At 29.7% G+C, this 20,345-nt stretch overlaps 1 protein-coding gene, 1 long non-coding RNA gene and 1 pseudogene across 3 annotated transcripts in view; 1 reads left to right on the forward strand and 2 right to left on the reverse strand.

Moving 5' to 3' along the window:
• Positions 1-12,124, reverse strand: part of LOC105113420 (uncharacterized) — a 20,315-nt gene extending 8,191 nt beyond the window's left edge. Inside the window, exon 1 of the long non-coding RNA XR_839964.1 lies at positions 11,420-12,124. This is a non-coding gene — a long non-coding RNA (uncharacterized LOC105113420). The remainder of the gene's footprint in view (positions 1-11,419) is intronic.
• Positions 8,534-11,760, forward strand: LOC105113419 (uncharacterized). 2 transcript variants are annotated; one of them, XM_011009586.1, is made up of 5 exons: positions 8,534-8,857; positions 9,418-9,615; positions 9,870-9,993; positions 10,805-11,012; positions 11,128-11,760. In XM_011009586.1, exons 2-5 carry the CDS (start codon positions 9,421-9,423, stop codon positions 11,207-11,209), a joined length of 609 nt encoding a protein of 202 aa, XP_011007888.1. In that variant the 5' UTR covers positions 8,534-8,857; positions 9,418-9,420; the 3' UTR covers positions 11,210-11,760. The 2 variants fall into 2 exon arrangements, with proteins under 2 accessions (XP_011007888.1, XP_011007887.1); XM_011009585.1 differs by having other exon boundaries at positions 8,536-8,857; positions 9,864-9,993.
• A 693-nt stretch (positions 12,125-12,817) lies between the features above and the next one.
• LOC105113435 (probable pyruvate, phosphate dikinase regulatory protein, chloroplastic) lies at positions 12,818-13,924 on the reverse strand (annotated as a pseudogene).
• Between the last annotated feature and the right edge of the window lie 6,421 nt (positions 13,925-20,345).

Raw genomic sequence — 20,345 nt, forward strand, 5'->3', positions numbered from 1 at the left:
GCGCGCAAGCTGGCCCGGACACTCACGTTAATCTAAAAAAAAAAATAATGGATATTCTGGCAAGTAAGGTTCTAGCCCAATGGTGGGAGGGGCTTGTCCCCTCCCTTCGCACCTGGGTTCGAGTCTTATTATGAACGTCTGTTACCCCTGCGGTGCCTTACCTGCTCACTGGGCTTGCAGGATGTTCAGTGAGCCATGGGGATTAGTCGTGGTGCGCGTAAGCTGGCCCGGACACCCCACGTAAATAAAAAAAAAAATGGACATTCTGGAAAAATAATGGATATTCGACCTGTAAGGTTATGGCTAAATGGTGTTCATGCAGCTTTTTTTTTTAATTTTGGTTTAAGTCCTAATAAAAATGGGGCTGGAAAATTGTTTTCTTCGTGTCTCTGCTGGGTCCTCTCTGTATGGTACGCTTGTCATCCCCACGGTGCCTTACCTGTTCACTGGGCTTGCAGGATGTTCAGTGGGCCGTGAGATTAGTCGTGATACGCGCAAACTGGCCAGGACATCCACGTTAATAAAAAAAAATAATGGATATTCTGTGGAATGTTTTTATATTTAAAAAAATTAAATTTATTTTTATTTTTTTATTTTAAAAGGACATCCACGTTAATAGAAAAAAAATAATGGATATTATGTGGAATGTTTTTATATTTAAAAAAATTAAATTTATTTTTATTTTTTTATTTTAAATTAATATTTTTTATATTTTTCAAATCATTTTAATGTGGTGAAGTTAAAAATAAATTTTAAAAAAATTATTTTAAATTTTTTTTAAATAAAAATTATTTTTAAAAATAATATTAAAGTACCAAAAAAAAGGAGTTAATTGGGTTTTTAAACTAATTTTTTTCTCAAATGGATCCAAGAGTATCAAATATTTTTAAACTACTCCAGTTAAAAATGGATATTATTTTTCTAATTTTATGCAATAAATTAACTTGTTTTTAAGAGAATTTGGCTTGCTCAGACAAAGTTGCCATATGATTTCAGGTGAAAGAACTAAATTGAGAAACGTTTGATGAATCAGTGACGAAAATGATAAAGTAAATTCCTTGAGACTAAATTGATCAGAATTAAGTAATATGTTACAATGGAAATATACAGTATTTTCTTAGTGTATACCAAGGTTATGGTAAGGCTGCTGGCCTCACACTCGCATTGAACAATTCTTCATGCCATTGTGCGTGCCAATATATTGTTTATTTCAGAGAGGTCTCAAGGTAATAATTAATTTATTGTAGATTTGTACATATCAATATTGGATATTTCTCCTTGCTAGATAGATAATCTCATGATGGGGAAAGAGAGATGGGCGGGCATTGATTTGATTGACAGTATGTCTGAATTACTTAAGCTGTGATGTAGGTTTTTCGTTTCCTTCCTCAAGGGGCATGCTACACCCTCTTGATACAACCATGCATGGGATACTCAGGAGAGCCAACCTGTTGTACTTTTGCGATTTGGCCTGCCTGCATATCATCCCTCCTTTCATTTTGATTTAGCGTAGCACTGTTTTGTTCTGTTTCATTTAATTTATATTCCCTTTGAATGGTGATAATTTCCAGAAAGAGGGGACCGAAAATTGAAAGAAGGAACAATTACAAAGGGGTAATTGACCTTCAGCCTTGTGGTCACCTCCGTTATTGGTGGCCATGTTTATAGAAGCTACTTTGTCAAGCTAGTTTTTTTTTTTTATTAATATAGATATTTAGATTAGTTTGTATATATTTTAATTAATTTCTACAAATTTTAAAATTAATAATCAAATAAATCTCTAATAACAATTAATATTAATAATTATAGGGTCGAATCTTATACTATAAAAAAATATACCTTTTAATTTCAAGTTTTTACTACTAATTACCTGCTGGATGGTTGTCAAGATAGATTATTGGATTGGAAAAAAAAACAAAAAAAAAAACCACACGGTGCTTGATAATTAGTGGCCATAACTGCCGGCTTGAGATTGGAGTTTAACATCTTGACAAGAACTATTTGCTAATAAGACCCAGCATGGACCTGTTCGGTCCTTGACCCAACCTAAAATCTAGGTGGCAAGTTGGCGGGTCAATTTCACGAGTTAACTTATTAGCTCATGTTTATTCTAAAATAACATTGTTTAAGATTTTTCAAAAAAAAAATGAAATGAATCCTTTAGAAAAAAATAAAACTTTTATTTAAAACAATATCATTTAAAAAAAAAACTTGAAATCACATTAATTTTGAATGAAAATTTAAAAACAAAATTTAAAGTTAACTTGATTAAGTTTCACTTGGTTTGGTTGGGTTAGATGTTAACTCATTGTGTCACCCAAATTTTATAATAACTACTGAACACCATATTTTTATATATGAGAAAACAAAAACTAATCTAGCCCTGTAAAATAGTGCGGGTCCATATCTTGTAAATGGAAGAATTTGGTTAAAAAGACAAATATTTCTTGGATGCTTCCTTAACAAGCCACTCATTCAAAAAATGTTGTTTTCTTCACAGTTATCATATCCCGCCGTCCCAACAGTATTAAGGCACTTGCCTTGTACTGTATTTTTCTTCTTTTTTTTTTTTTTAATTTTAAATTAATATTTTTAGACTTTTTTTTATTGTTTTGATATATTTATTTTAAAAATAAAAAATATTATTTTAATATATTTTTAAATAAAAAATATTAAAAAAAAAACATTACACCACCACCACAATTATAAACATAATCTGATTTAATTTAGATTAGATGTTAAAAAAGTTAACTTACTGGATTAAAGTGATTTAGAACTTTTAAAGAGAGTATTTTTTATTATTAAAAAAACAATGTAATGTTAACTTAAAAAAAATCAAAATTATTTTATTAATTAGATAAACTTGAATTAATATAATCCGAATCTTGATTCGGTTCATGTGCATACAAGGTTTAATTACTTATTGTGTCGTCTTTCATTTAAATATATTAATTGCCGTCCATATAAACAAATAGCATTCCAGCTTCTAACTGCTGGCTAGTGGAGTCTGCAATTCCAAAAGCAAGAACTTTCCTATATGTTTTTTTTTTTTGTAATTCTTTCTATCTTCAAATCAGTTTTTTTAATGCAATCGAACACAATATTGGTGTCGAAATTGGAGGTGGAGGTGTAACCTTATTATAAAATGTTCCGACCACCCTAAATAAAATAATGGATTGTCGATCAGGACATGTGCTGCCCATGTAAATACTTCTTACCTACTGATCAAATGCAAATGCTCATACTTACATGTAATAAATTTATTTTGACCTTTACCTATTTTTTAAAGAGAAAATAGAATTTGTAATTTGTTTTTATATCGATGTGGTGGTGGGTATATTATCCATGTTTTGACCCGACTAGTGCATAACTATCAGGGATAAATTTACTCAGGCGTGGTTCTAGCTCTCCTTTGAAAAATTTATAAAATCCCTCGTAAATTTATAATTAAAAAACAATTATGGCATTTTTATGATATCCCCCTAAAAAGAAAAAGAAAATGCTTTGATTCTTATTTTATCAAGTTTGGATTTATCCCTGACCATCGCCATTCATAACCTCCTAAGGATGGATTCAACATGAGCGGAATAGCCCCACACCCAAGAGATGAATAACGTGGGACTCCATAGGACTCTAACCTGCTTAGGTGAGTTGATTTAATAAATTTGTGACTGAATACTTGATAAAAAAAAATTATAACATGAAGTAGAAAAAATATTTTGTTCTAATTAAACTTTGTTGATTCATAATTTGATTGATCCAATAAAATTAAATTGTAGAACCAAACCTAATCCAAAGTTGGCTTGAGCAGCACTAAAAAAAAATTATTGCAAAAATGAAACAATATTATTTTGATAAAAAAAAATATTATTCATTTAGATTTAGCTAGTAACCCTTAAATTAACTTGAGGACCGAATAATACAAGCTATTTTCTAAATTATGTTCCAAGCCGGCTTAACAATATACTTTTTAATAAATAATAGCATTGATTCAAGAGCTTAAACCAACCCACATCATCAATGTCATGACATTGGTGTCCGTTGTTCTTCACCGCGAAGGAATTTAGACTAACATGATTGGTTAATTTCCATCAAAGATTGATCAATTGCATTGACTTAATTAATTAAATAATAATATAAATGTATAATTGTAATAAATTGTAAAAGGATACACTAATGTTTAATGGAGTTCTGCTTTGAAAGCTTATGAACTTGAAATTGTCGATAACGCGATGGTCATTTTCGCCGCCAAGATTACTGTTTGGTCACGCTTGCCTGATGTATTATCCTGGCATTTAGGTTAGCACGCCAGCGTTGATGTTGTAGCAAAGAATTTTCAATTATTTGCATCTTATAGTATGAAATTATTGGACCACCACTGGCGCTTATAGCACATCAAATATCTGTTTTTTAATGAATGATATACATGGTTGTTCAAAATAATAATAATAATAATAATATAATGCATGTATTTTAAGACAGTCAATGTCATGGTTCCAACAGCTGTTGCAGTTTGTGTTGATATTTTAGATGTAACATGATTGATTTGAGAAAATATTTGACTTCTTTAAACAAAAAAATGATAATAATGAATAAAAAGTTGAGTTTTCTTGTGGATGGGATACTATTACAAAAACATAAAACTAAGTGCTGTAAGTAATATGCTGCGGACAAATATTCGGATTGCTACAGTTTAACAACGTTTTTATTTTACGTTCTAAATAAAAAGGAGTATGGAATTCAATTGGCATTAGCATATATTAAATAAGGTAAAGTGATTTTTTTATATATTTTTGTTATATAATAAAATTATTAATATTCTCTTTAAATGAATAAAAATTTTAGTTGGGCACAGGGTGTTTTTGATTTTTGATTTTATAATTACTTAATTACTCTTGAAATTAAGTAGTGCTTTCAACTCACACATGCCAACAAGTGTAAGGAGTGTGCACCTTTCGAACAACATATGTGGGCTTATCTGTTTTTTTATTTTATTTTTACTTATTTTTTTCTTCAATTCCTTCTTTATAATTTGAATTCATTTAATTTTTATATAAAATTTAGTTTATATTCTTTTAATTACTATTTATTTTCTTTTTAATTTTTTTAATTAAATTTTATTTTTAATTTTATTTTTTAATATTTATTTTTGATTTATTTTTATGTCAAATTTAGTCTCTTTTTTTTGTTACCTTTTCTTTTGTTTTAGATCTTTTTTATTGCATTTTTTCTCTGATTTCATCATTCATTATTTTGTGATTGAGAATTTTACTTCATTATTTATTTGTCTTTTCTTTTATAGGGTTAATCTTAGTTTCATGATAGGGTCATATGTTTCAGATATTAACACAAATTAATTTTGGTCTTTTTTAATATCATTCTTCAACATTTTATTTATTAGGAATTGGTCTCCACTATTCTTCTTTTTTCATTTTTCTTTCTATGAGATTATCTTAATCATATGTCTATGGTTGCAGGGTCAATAGGTTATTCCTAGTTGACTCAACTCTATTTTTTCATTGGTTTTGTTATAACTTTTTTTTCCTTTAATATTGGATTGTTTGATAATTGAACTTTATTGGTATATTCAATTTGCTTTTGAGGAGGTTATCTTAATATTACGACTAATTCAAAGATTAGACATGTTGACCTCGATGGGCTCAGGTAATTTTTTTTTAATATATTTTTTTCTTTCCCAGTTTTTTTATCAATTTCTTTATTGTTGTGGTTTTTTTTATTCATATAATCAAAATTATATGAGCTTATTGAAGCCAGTCAAGTCAATGACACGAGTCTTGAGTTTTTTGCTTCTTAGTTTTGCTGCTTCTTTAGGAATGCTTGAGTCGTTCTAACATTTTTTTTATGATAGAAAAAATTTGGGTCAACCCGTGGCGTTATGTGGGCTATCTATCTAGTTAGAAAATATTAGTTTACACGTCTAAGCTACTATGCAAGTTAGATAAAAAAAAAACAAAAATGTCCGAGTTACATAGAATTATTTGACATTGTTATCAAACACAACTTAGTAAGTCAACTTTGAAATCTCCCAACCAAACTCTTTTGGATCACAATCCAAGTTTAAAATTAAGCCAAGTGGAAGCTGCCTCGACATGACCCAAATCAACTTGGCATATCTAAAGGCAATCCACTTGACTAGAGAAAAAAAAAATGAGGATAAGATTGAAAAAAAACCCTTTTGATCATACTCTTTGCCTACTCGACTTTAAAACTAAATCATGTAAGAGTTATTTTAATGTGAAGTAGATGACCTGGCCAATATAAAAGCAATCTTACCGACCATTAAAAATATTCTAAGGATAAAATTAAAAAAAAATAATGACACTAATAAAAAAAAAACCTCTCAAGCCGACTTCTTTTCTAACCTTCATTTAAAATTAAATCATATGGAGTTGGTCCAACATCACCTAGTTGACAACTTAAACAACCATTAAATCCTATTCGAAGTATGAAAAAAAGAATATTTTTTCTAATAAATCATAATGAATGATATTGTCTCCATATGGTTTCAATTTAGAACTGATATTAAATATTGCAGAATTATATTCACTTACTGATTTAAAATCCTGCAATCATAAATTTATTCAATCATAACGAGCTTTTAAGAGAATAACTATTTTTTGATTGTCATATCTTTCTTTCAAATTTTTCCAAAAAATAAGGGGATCTTGATTGTGAAATACTCTATTTTCAACTCCTAATGAAGATGATAACATATGAAAATCATGCATTTTGCTTTATTTTAACTAGATGCTTCATTATAATCTTTAATGAAGTTTCTATGACCCATGGCATTAAGGTAAATTTTAGTATAAAAGATCCATAACAAATAATTCTTTCATGTAATATCAAGTGCTATAAACTCAAGTTTGGCAAGGTTTGTCATTGTTACTTCATAAAAAAAATATTAATATTGTTAGAAATTTGGTTAATATATATATATATATATATATATATATATATCTTGGAATATAAAAATAAATCTTAAAACATAGAAAGTATTATAAAAAATATAAATATAAAATGAAGATTTTGTTATAGGTTTCATCATATATACTTGATTTGAAAACAAAATATAAAAGATACAACAACAATAAAAAAACACATCTTTTACTTCTTATCTACAAACCAAATATGATTATCTGTTTCAAGATGAAAACGAGGAGAAATTTGTGCTTCTATTTCTTATCAAATATGATTGTCTATTTCAAGATGAAAATAAGGAGCAATTCATGTTACGAGGAGAAATTTGTGCTTCTACTTCTTATCAAATATGATTGTCTATTTCAAGATGAAAATAAGGAGCAATTCATGTTAATAACTTATTACAAAACTATATATCAAAAAGTATACAATAATAAAATAATATAATTAATAAAAAGTATATATAATATATAAGAACAATGAAGATTAGGGGGATGGAGAGAAAACATTTTTATTTCATATGGATTTGTAATTATACACGGGTATCTAACATTTTCTCAACAATTCTCTCAATAATATTTTTATTTATAGAGTCATGTATATAAATACTTATAAGTTCAAAGGTTATAAGAAAATATAGATTCAAATGAATTTGATAATGATAAATGTGTAATAAGATATCTAAATATTCATGTACAATATATGATTTTATAATAGGAAGAAAATTTTTCATTTTATAGGATAATGTTAATTTTAATGAAAATATCAATACTAGATTATGAGATCTCAATTCATTTAATGAAGGAGATCTTTTAATAAATAAATTTGTCCAGAATATTTAACAAGATTAATATTACTCATCTTGTACGACAGAGAAAAACTCTCTCTCTCTTTTCTTAAGAAAGAGGGAACAAAGAGTTATTTAATTTAATAATAATTATATAAATAAATATCCGTTATTTAAGATAAAGTTTTTATATTCAATGTTTACAATTGTCTTTAAATTCAAGTAGTTAAAATATTATCTACCAACATGGATCCAAATTTTCTTAAAAGAAAATTATTAGTAGAAATCTCAGACAAAATTATGCGTACAAGACACCTTCTATGTGTTATTCCTTGTTTCAAAATTAATTGGTCGCCGAACTTCTTTATTTATTAATTCATCTAGTCATATCCAAAAAGAAAAATCGACCATATTAAATTAGTCTAATATATATATATATATAACTGGATTTTACACAATACAAAGGTCCGTAACCCTCTTTTATTATATAATAATCATATAAATTAAAATTAATAGAACTCAAACCTATATCATTTAAAAAATTATTGAAATTACAACCTTAACTCTAGATGCTTGTGTTACCAAATTATATTCTAGAATTCAACCTAGAGAATAATAGGAAAAGCAAATCCTCTACACAAAAGATTTAAATTTTCAGACGTCTTTATGTATTCTTTAAAAACCTGCTCACCTAATTTATAAGTTAACAACAACGACTAAAATACAAACAACAACATAACTTTTAAAAAATTTATAGTATAAATACCAAAGAAAAAAAAACCCTCCCCATTTACAACTCCCCTGCTTTTCTCATTTCGTTCTTTACAAACACCAGCACATGACCATATTCCTACTTCTCTTCTGTTCCTCCCCTGCTCTGTTCTGAACAGAATTCCTCTCAATCTTCCTCTTCCAAGAAAGAAGAGAGAAGGAAAGATACTCTCTCTCTCTCTCTCTCTCTCTCTTAATATAAGAAAAAACACAGTAGTTAAAGGTCAGTTTAACTACAAAGAATGAAACTGTGCATACATGCATCTATCCCCTTTCCATACTGAATTCCAACAGGGTTTTGTTAAAGGAGATGCAATACCTACTCTGGACTAACAAAGTCTATCTGGGCTAGCTAAGGTTTGTGCGTTCATTTTTTCCTAATCAACTATATAGTAGTTGAAAAAAATAATAAATAAAAAAGGAACAAGTCTTAGTAGTTGTTACCTTAGTTTGTCTTAAAATTTTCTATTTTTTGGTTTTTTTTTTTGTACGAGAAAAAAATGTTTTTCTAAGTTTTGACTTGCACAAGGGTGTCTCTTTATTTTCTCTTAATCAGGTGGTGTGCAGTGATTATTGATCCATTGGATACGCAATTTGTGACACTACTATATATAAAACACCCTGCTTTGTTTTCTTTTCTATCTATAATTTTTTTCCCCAAGAAAGTAATGGAAATGGCGGATAATCCAAAGTAGGTAAGCTCCTTCTTATTTTTTTTCTACATGGGTTTTCTCTCAATAATTATCCCTTGTAAATTTCAAAATGTGCAAGTGTTTTATTGGTTTTTGAGTCTGTCTTTTTTTAATGTATATTTTATGGTTTTACTTGTTTGTCTTGTTCATACATGTTGTCTTTTTCCTCAACTGAATAACTTATATTTTTCCTTTCTAATTTTTGGGTTCTTGATTTTGGATTAGGATATGGATTCATCAAGTGAAGCTGGTGGGGGTGGTGGGTTCGCATTAGAAGAACATATGGAAGCACAAAAAATCTCAGTCTTAGATCATATAAATGGATTTCAATGCACAAAGGAGAAATCAGATAGCTTTGTTATTGACATGGAAAGATTCTCTCACGGCATAAATAAAGATATCAATACAAATTCAAGGATCACAGTGAGTTTCTTCTACTTTTTCTTTCACTTTTCCTTTATTATTCTCTCTTTTTCCTCCTTTTGTCTACTTGTGGATAATTTTTCTTGTAGTTGATTCAGCAACACGCATGCCATCGCAACCATTGTCTTTTTTGTCAAATCATCATTATCTATATGCTTTATTGATTCCAATGGAAGATTAGTAATTTGATCTATTTTGTTTGAATAATTTGGTTACCTTTTTAATGATTTCGTTTTGAATGAAAAAAGTTGCAGAGGAGCCATTCCAGAAAAGGGTCACCGCGGGGGGGCGGAGGCGGCGAGAAGAAGATAAATTCTAATCTTTCTCATCTTTCTGTTAGTGATAGAGATGCTATTGTTGCTTCAGCTTCACCTAGAGGTATCATTTTTGCATTAGAGACTGAATTTAGTTTTGTGGTCACGTCATGTCGATTTTGCTTCTGTTATCATTATAATAATATCCATGTTATCACTTTGCTTCAACGATAGAAGACTTATTCAAAATAAGTACTCCAGAAATTTTTAGACAAGTCAATTTTATAGAGACTTAGTAGTTTTCCAAATTCTCTATCGTTAGTTTTGTTTTTGCTCTTCTGTACATTTAGTTTATGCAATTCACAAGCAAACATCAGAAACAACAAATCAAGATTAACATGCTTGGTGTTATTTTGTAAAAAGTTTTCAGTAATATCTAATAGCTCCAATTTTGGGAGGGTAAATTCCATCTATGAGAGGGCAGCTTGATGTGCACTACTGATATTTGTTCTAGCTAGCCCTTTTCGTTGCCTTCGTCAACATGTTGCCAAGGCGAGTATAATAGAGAGTGTATGAGAAACTTAGGTTTAACTGTGGAAGGTTAGGTGTCCTAGATAAGCAAAAGAGTATTTGCTCAGAACAAACCCGTTCTACTACTGTTAGTGGGGCCAATAGTTACGCTTAGTGAAAGTGAAATGTTACCAAACAATTTTGTCAACCATGGAGTGTTCAACAACCGAATTGAAACAATGGTGGGTTTAACTAATTTAACATAGAGTACAGATTACAGAGCATCATCCATTTTTTTAGTTGTCCATTGTTGAAGGCATGTGCACTTATTTTTGGAAAGATGATGAAAATGCTACACGCCAAAAAATCAAATGTTTTACATGTATATAGACATGGTATTTACTAATCTTTAACTGCTTTAATAGGGCCTAGCACGCCAGAAAAGGCAGCGGTGGTAACGGTAGGGACGGCAGATCATTCCAGTAGCCCACAACTACATCATCAAATCACAATCACGACCGGAAACATGAATGCCACTCCAGAAAGTAGATGCATTAGGAGAAATAGTTTCAAGCGGTCTTCACCTTCATGGGTCCTTGATCCCAAAAGGGTTCTTTTCTTCTTTGCCACTCTGTAAGTTACCAACCATTAAAAAAGCTCCAAAAGATCAAACATATGTCATTATGCTCGTCTACAGGCAATTTATTTTAGCACACTTGATGTGCTAAATGTATTTTCATCTCAACAGGTCAAGTATGGGAACAATGTTGCTGATATACCTCACTCTTTCAATAGGGAAGCTCAATGCAATTGATAATTCCCTTGATTGAAACCAGAAACATTATGCACCACGTTCTCATAGAAGGGAGATAATTAGTGTATACACTGAATCAGAGATGAATGTAATTAGTTGATGATGAGCATCCTTTTTGCAAGAATAGGCTTCTTTTCAATGAAGCTTTGCAATATAGTAGAGAAGATAAGGTGATGGAAAACACTAATCAACAACTTTCCAAAACCACGGATTCTATATTCAGCACCCTCACTAAAATCTTACAGGTGCAGACGAGAGTATATAGTGGTATGACATGGAGGAGGAATCTTCTTTAAAGAAGTATGGAAGAGAAACATGATGTGTTCCATTATGTGGTCTCTTGTGCAACCCTACACAGCCTAATGGAGGATCAGATAGTTACTTTCGATGTCTTTCAACCTTTATTTTGGCTTTATTTTGGCTCCCCATGCTTTCATTCTGTTTGCTCTTTTGGCAAAATCCCACTTGGATTGTTATTTTGTTGTACATGGCTTTCATGTGAGTGAAACAAGATCAAGACAGCACTCATCCGTAAGATTAAAGGCAATAAGTTAATTTATGTGCGCAGAAGCATGTGCACCTGAAGCTTTTCACCTTTTACCCCCTATGTGCAGTCATGGAGCAGCTCTGGAAAAAAAAGAAGAAAAAGGCCTAAAAATGAACATTTTCACCAATGCCTAACATTGAATAATCTGAATACTCACTCAAAATTCAAGAATAAAAGAGCGAAGGGAAAGGTGTTAAGACGAAGAACATGGGAAATCTCAAATGGTTGTCATCCATATCATTGATGAAGTGACAACAATCTCCTAAATGATGATTGTATCTGTATAAGTGGAGGGGAAAAGGTAATATAATAGTTTACAAGTATGAGTCTGATGTAGACAGCACAACACATGATAGCTGGCCAGTTGCACAGCAGCAGAGATCACATGGGAAAAAAATTTTAAAATAAATCTCGTCATGAACTTTCATTACCACTTTCTCTTAATTAAAGCTGTTTTTCTCCAGATAATTTTCAAATCATACGCTAGAATAGAGATGTCTAGATTTCAAGATTGACAAAAGATTACCATTTTCTCAATACGCTTTCATTTGTACAACTGATACAAAAGTGACATTAGCTTCAGCAGAAGAAAATATGTGGCACTTCTACTCTGATCCATTTAGTATGGTTTTTAAGGTGAAAAACGAAAACTTTCGGTAATCACAAAGAAAGAAGAGGTATACCTCTTTGCTGCATTCACTACATTCCCATATCTGTATCTCATTCCTTGAATACATATTTATTAATTTTAATTTTCAATTATATTTGTTAAATCCAGCCTAATAAGTTGACAAAAAAACCAAGACTCGAAGCCTGACACGGGTTAGGTTAAGTTTTTAGTTAAATTAAATTATATATCAATTCGGTAAAATTCAGTTAATTTGACTAAATTTTCTAGTGATTGATTCACTTGATAAACACGGGTGTAAGCACCAATTACTTTTTTTACAAAAACAAAAAAAATAATGATACTATTTTAATATAAATATTTGACATGCTATACTCATGGATTTAGGTGATCCCATGACCCAAATACTTTTCAGGCCAGTCGTCGGACATGTATGGCTATGTTTTCGATTAACAGCGCTTGGTGATTCGTGGCGTTGAACATTTGTGCTGCCGATCATGATATATCCTCAACATAACCGCTGATATTTCTTCAATCGCTTTCCTGTCACTTCTGCAATCGCAAACAAGTAAAAAGCACCTTATATCAAGAATCAATCACTAGCAAATCTTTAAAACTTCCAGTGAGTTGAACATTTGAAAATTGAACCACATTAACCAATTACTGGCCACACAGGATTCTGTGAGAAGATCCTGGGAACAAATTTCAACTCCTCTCTGACACAATCCATCTCTGAATAGTACTCCTCACTTCCTCACTGAAACCTGGACTCTTTGCCTCGCTTTCCTTATCGTCGTTAACACTATAGCAGCGATAGTATCCTTTTCTGGGTCAAATTCAAAAAGGCTTTTCGGCAATTCTACATCCTTCACAATACGCACATTTGCCACTTTATATCTTTCCTGTGGCAAATATATCGACAATGGCTTCTTCCCAGTACAGGAACTCCAGCAAGAACAATGTCATCCTTGTTCAAGTTCTGAGGTAACACCCCATCACCCGGTTTAATAGTGAATTCAATGGCTTCTATTCGTTGAAAATAATCCTCTTAAGGAGGAAAATTCCTGCAAGGAGCTCCACGAGGAAGACCAGAAGGCAAGACATCAAGATGAGAAGCAATAGCTTCTGTTATTGGGCCTATTACATTAGTAGCTGGGATGCCCAATAACTTACAGGCAAGTTTAGCAGATTCAGCCATTGAAGGATCAGCTAAGGTGTAGACTACCATTGCACCTTCCCTTGCTGCTTGTTTTATTATCTCCATTAACCTCTCCACGTCATCAATCTGATCATCACTGTAACATAATTAGTTCAATCCTAGTGTTGCTAAATGAGTTAATAACTTGTTGTTTAAGAAACTTCACCAAAAAATCGAAAAACACTAGAAAATTACTTGCTTGCTACGATAATCCCAATCAAATCATCTAGCCATTCCCCTACCCACACACTATATATATATTTTTTAATGTAATATGCATTTACCAATCCGTATCTTCTTACTATCTAAAAATCTTGAGATTGAACCTCTTCAACAATATTGTCACTCTTACAAACATACTTACTATGTTTAACATGTCCAACAACTAATTAGCTGAAATTTCATTATTTTTAACCAAATATGGAAATATTTGTTCATGAACCAAGAAAATTTGCAGTATAAGACGAATTTCATTCCAAATTTTGATTGTATTGGTGCCACAGATGAACAAGTACGGAGAAAGAACACTGCTTGATGGCACAAATTCGTTCTCAATATTGGTTAACAGGGCACTGTTGCCTCGCTAGATTGATAGTGGACATAATTTTGTGTTTAATTTATCATTTCTCTCTTCTATTTGTCTTAATTATTCAAAATCCCTCATGTGTTGGATAATTTATTCAACAACACTAAGCATTTATAGAATTTGTTCCATTGAGGGGCCAAGAAATCGCAACCATCCAATTGAGTATTTTGAATAATTAACAATTTCCACATATAATGAATACGCACTAACAAACAAGATGAATGATCTTACGTTTATGACCAAAAACGAGAGCCTACGTTGCTCAAGCAAATTACATGATTAGCAAGCCTCAGTCTATTGAATTGTGACACAGCAAACTTTCTCTCAATATTTAAACACTATTCTCTTCTAAAATAATTAAAAACCTTTTTAAATCCCAATATTTAAATCCTTTCATATTTATAAGTCTTCGAGTCATATAATTCAGTTTAAGAACATTATTTATCTATTATGAGGGTCTAATTTTTTATATGTAAAAAATATTTATTAATGTCATATATAATTAATGAATCAATTAGATGACAACTAGGTAACTGACTTAGACTTCACTGTGATTCTGGCTAAATTTTTTTAATGTAAACATTGCTAATACTTTTTTGTAATTGCAAGTAGAATTTTCATTATGAATTCAAAATTTAATATTTAAAAAATATTTTTTTAATATTAACAAACAACATCGTCATTAACCTTATTGGCTTAATAATATCATTCTTCTAAAACAATTATTATTTAGTTATATGATAATAAAAATATATGCTGTCAAAAATTTAAACCAAATAAAATAAAAGAAAATAATGTTGAGCTTTTAAAAAATCATACTAAGAAAAAAATTAAATGATATTTAATAAAATAATAAATAAAAATATTTTTAACTAATTTAAAATTTTAATAAATAAAAATAAACATAAATTAAAACAACAAAAAAAGTTCATAAATGTAACCTTAGGTAAACTAGCACAACTAGCTCTCTACAAATTAATAAGCTCAAGCTTTCTATCTATTTTTTTTTAATATTTTTTTTATTGTACAAGAGATCCTTATAGTGATAGATAACATATCATCTAATTTTATATTTTATAATCATCTTAAGTGCTATAAAATCAAGGTTAACATTTTTAGATTTAAAAGTACAAATTTGAAATTATTTTATAAAAATATCTAAAAAATATTATAAAAACCTTAATAAAACTAGTATTTACCAACTCCAAAACACCCCAAAATTATCCAGAAAATTAAAAATTAACCGAATAAAAAAAAACTAAAAATGCCCCACTATTGTATTTTTAGGCATGATTAAACAAAGAACCCATTACTATTAAACTTATTTTATCAAATAAAATTAATTAATACCATAATCATCCATTTTAGATGCCAAAATATAACGGACCAAACATCTTCTCTCTTATCTAACTTTTTCTCTACTCTTTCAAATCCAAGGACATATATATAAAGAAAATGAAGTCCTGGACTAATTAAAATGAATGATTTTCAAACTAAAGAGATCAAAAACAATGTTTGACAAAATCTTAAGTCTAAAAAAAAAGGGAAAAGGCTAGATTTGAATAGTGAATAAAACCCTTTGTTACACCTGTAATGTCAATTTGGGTCCCTGTACTTGTAATATTTTTTAATCAATGAAATCAAATTTATTTTTACAAAACTGAACATCAATCAAATATTTTTTTTAACACCCCAAGAATTCCAGGATAAGATAATAAAAATAAATTATTAGACAAAAATGTAAAATAATGTTGCATATAAGGATAAAATTAAAAAAAATTAGTGACTAAATTAAAATAAAGCTTTAAGGAATAATAAAAATAAAACAATGTGTTATGTGAGAGGATACCGAGTGAAATCAAAAAAATATTTTAGGTCTATTTATTAACCGGTAACCATAATTTAGACAATATTTCAAACAAGGAGTGTTATTTAACAAGTTATTAACTCATGGAATTTTTTAATAATTGAAACAAAACACATATACAAAATAATAGGTTAAAGTCAAATTAAATTCATATATTACTTCCCCTGGAGAAAATTTCCCATCATCGGTATCAATCACTCAATGTTAATTATTATACCCTTCACTCGAAAGCAAGCAGTTTCCTATCTATGTTAGATCGATAACAAGGACAGCGAGATGTTTCCATTATCGAACAAGATATTTTATTCTTGGGGAAAAAAGCATTGTTAACGAAAGGAAAGACACCATAAATCACTTGTCACTTCATACTTTTCAAGAAAAGCAAAACAAGGAAAATTATCAAATAGAAATGACAAGAAAACGAACGCTTCCCGGATCCATTTGATGAATCATTAATATAAATCAGTTTTTTTTCTAAATAACGATACCTTCATGGAAAAAAAAAAACTAATGTCGATGTAAAAATTCCAAATAGTTTGGGTGTAAAGTTTTTATTTTAAATAATTAGTAATTTTTTTATTTTAATAATTTGATCTATTTTTTTTTAATTAAGATAATTAGAGAGGGGTGCCTAATACTTGTAAAATATCTATTTTAATAAATTTGAGAAATCTTCAATAGTTAAATCAATGATTTTTTTTAAATACAATAATATCACATAAAAATACTCTAAAAATAAATATTCAGCAAATAATAGAGATTTTGAACCTTTTTGTTTAGAGGACTCAAGGTTTTTTCTATAGTCCATAAATCTTTTTTATAAAAAGAAAAGGCTAAAGTGTTATATTGCCCAAATAATATTAAAAAGAGAATATATCCTTAACATATATATTAATGTTGATAAGAAATATCCATGGTGACATATGTATTAATGAGATAAAATATCCCTAATATATATATTAATGAAAGAGAATATCTATGACATATATATTAATGTGGATGTGAATAAGATGGGCCCTTAAAAAACTTTTACACACTATCTCCTACACAACATTAATATCAATAGAAATATAATGGGTTTTTGAAAATATTTTATACACCTAATGAATATAAAGAGAGTAGGATCCAAAATGTAGTTGTGCTCAAAGAAGATGGTCTTTTACTTGATGGAGCCTAAGGGATATGAGTTTTATAATGGGTTTTTTAGGCCCTTAAATTTAGGTTTATTAGTAACCTTCCAAGTTTTTGTGATATTTATATGCAAAGGCTTGTAAAAGTATTCAGTACGACGAGTTTGTTGATTTTGTTTTGTATAGGAAGTAGGGTGAAAACCCAGTTAATATGGCAGAGGACCTATGTGTAGGGATATGTCTCATGTTTAAAAAAAAAAATTTTAAGTATGTAGAAGTGAACCATAAAGGAATCCATGTTTAAAAATGTTTCTAGAAGGGTGAGGTGAAACTATAGAGAATGACCTATACTTAGAAAATATTTAAGATGCTAAAGGGAGCAAATATCTATCAATATTTATACTTAAAAAATTTCTAAGGGGCGAAAAGAAACTTTAGGAGGGTGAACTTATAGTTTGAAAATATTTAAAAAGGTTGAAGGGAGTAAAATCCTATCAACACCCATACTTAAAAAATTTTCAACAGATAGAAAGGAATCCAAAAAAAGTAAGTCTATACTTAAAAAATATTTTAAGAGGTTGAGGGTAACGAATCCCTATTGATACCCATATGTAGAAAATTTTCAAGAGATAGAAGGGAATCTAAGGAGGATGAACCTATACTTCAAAAATATTTTAAGAGGTTCAAGGGAGTGAATCCCTATCAATACGTATACTTATAAAATTTCTAAAGCGTAAAAAGGACATACTCATATTGATGCTTATACTTAGAAAAAATTTTAAGATGCGAAGGGGAACCCAATACAAATGATGTTATTGCACTAAGAAGACTAAATCAATCCTTTTCTTGAAGAGTTGTTGTATTTTTTAAAAAGTTAGAGTCTTGTGGCCTTATTGCAATGATAAAGGGCATGAGAGCCCTCAACTAGATAAAGATGTCAAACTTGAGAGTGAGAGATTCAAGATCATCCCTAGAGATAATATAAGGTCTAATAGTTTATCTAGAAAGTTATGCTAGTTGTTTGGGTTCTAGTTATCTTTGGTGATATATATTTGACCAGAGGATGAGGGTCTTGTTGCTTGTTAAGGTTGCCCATATCTAACTTTTATGGATGGTGTATCTATCACATTAGAAAGAACTTATTCCAAGGAAATTATGCAAGCACACTAAAGAGAATCTTTTCTAAAGAGATTATGCAATCACATTGAGAAGAATCCTTTTTAAGAAGATTATGTAAGAGTCCAGAGGTCTCCATTAAAGATATATAGATAGAGAGTGTATGTTAAATAGATAATTATTTTAATTTAAAGAGAAACTTACTTCCTATCAAGAATAATATATCATGATGAGATGATTTGTTAAACTCTAGGGAGCCCTCTGTTCTATCCATTAGAAAGTGATGTTATTGCACTAGAGAGACCCCTGATCAATCCCTTCCAAGAATGAGGATGTAACGGGTGATAAGATTTGATAAAGTGACAAATCTTGATTTTGCTTATAAGGGGCTCACATAGCCTAGGTGATGAGTTGCACTTAGTTGATGGGCTTTTAGAAGCCGAATAAGAAAATATGCTTGTGATAACAAGTAGATTCATCAAGTGTTCTAGCCCAAGTATATCATGCTTATGTGTCATAGAATTACCTGGAAATGTCATTAGAAAGAAAATGATGGTTTTTTTATCAGCTTTTTCACATATGACATCGCAAATGATGTTCCAAAAAATCCAAGTAGTTTAGGGACAAGGCTTATGTCTTGGTGATCAGTTAATCTCTTAATTCTAATAATCTGATTCATTTTTTCTAGTCAAGGTGTATAAAGACAGATGTCTGATACTTATAAAAGGTCCCTTTTGATGAATATAAGGATTCTTCGATGATTTTGTTAGTGATGTTATGAGAAAAAATATAGTATTATTACAAACAGATATCCTATAAATAAATATGCAGTAGAAAATGGAGATTCCAAGCTTTTTTTTTAAGGGTTCATGATCTATTCATAGCCTTTAAGTTTTTTTTTTTTTTTTACATAAAGAAGAGGTTAAAATATAATATAACCTTGATATTTTTAAAGAGAGAAAGTATCCATGACATATGTATCCATTACATATGTTTTAATGTTGATAAGAAATATTCATAATATATGTACTAATAAGGGAAAATATCCCTAACATATAAATTAATAAGGGGAAATATCTTTGATATATGTATTAATATGGATGAAAATATAGTGAGCACTTAAATAACTTTTACACATTATCTCTTACACAATATTAATATTAATATAAATATGATGGGTATTTGAAGAACTTTTATACACTTAATAAATATAGAAAAAGTGGGATCCAAAATGTCATTGTGTTTAAAGAAGATTCCTTCCCTTGGGTGAGCCGGAAGGAGGTTTGATCCTTTTTTGGTTGAGTTTTATAAGGGGTTTTTTGGGTTTATCAATAACCAACTTGAAAAAGAAGAATTCATTTGATTGATTAATAATATGGAGTTGAATTAGAATTTTTTGAATGAAGATCCCATTAGGGGAAAAAAATAGAAAATCAAACTTGGAAATAAAGTAAGAAAGGAAAAGCTGGAGAATAAATATTTTTTCTATAGTAAAATTCATATCTATCATGCAAAAACTCTAAAATATTTAATTACCAATTAGAGATGCCAGAAACCTCTTGCTTTGGTTAGCTCCACCACTAAGTTTAGTGAATAAAGCACTTAGGATAAAAGAGCTATTAAAAAAAAATAGAAACATGTTTAGTTAAAAGATACAAATATAAAATAATTTTTATATAAATTTATGTATTTTCTATATAAAAAAACATGTCCTTTATATCTTTACTATTTTTGTTTTTTCTTATCTTCAAATACTATTTTAAAGTTTAAAAATTTCCAAGATGTCCTCTTATGAATGTTGAAGATGTCTTCTTAATTTATTTGGTGTTGGTAGGCATAGATAGGTAAACCAGCATAAAAATCAGCGCAAGGCAACAAAATTTTCACCTGCCGAAAGGTCTCGTCAACACATCACACTCTGGACGCTGTATACTCTTCGTAATTGTCATGCAATGTCGAACCCAAAATCTTTTTTATAAGCAAATAAAATTAAGCCAACAGATAGAAAAATAAGCAACCCCAAAGGCAACCATGAAAAAAAAGATACCCGGAAGAAGTGAAGTAACACAAGCGAACAAAC

The sequence above is a fragment of the Populus euphratica genome, unplaced genomic scaffold (assembly GCF_000495115.2).
Source record: "Populus euphratica unplaced genomic scaffold, PopEup_1.0 scaffold426.1, whole genome shotgun sequence".
Taxonomy (NCBI): domain Eukaryota; kingdom Viridiplantae; phylum Streptophyta; class Magnoliopsida; order Malpighiales; family Salicaceae; genus Populus; species Populus euphratica.

Excerpts from the sequence above, each read along its gene's own strand:
- LOC105113419 (XM_011009585.1), top strand. The coding sequence starts at position 9,421 with ATGGATTCATCAAGTGAAGCTGGTGGGGGTGGTGGGTTCGCATTAGAA. Across the intron at positions 9,616-9,863 it reads ATACAAATTCAAGGATCACA|TTGCAGAGGAGCCATTCCAG; the intron begins GTGAGTTTCTTC and ends GAATGAAAAAAG. Across the intron at positions 9,994-10,804 it reads TGCTTCAGCTTCACCTAGAG|GGCCTAGCACGCCAGAAAAG; the intron begins GTATCATTTTTG and ends CTGCTTTAATAG.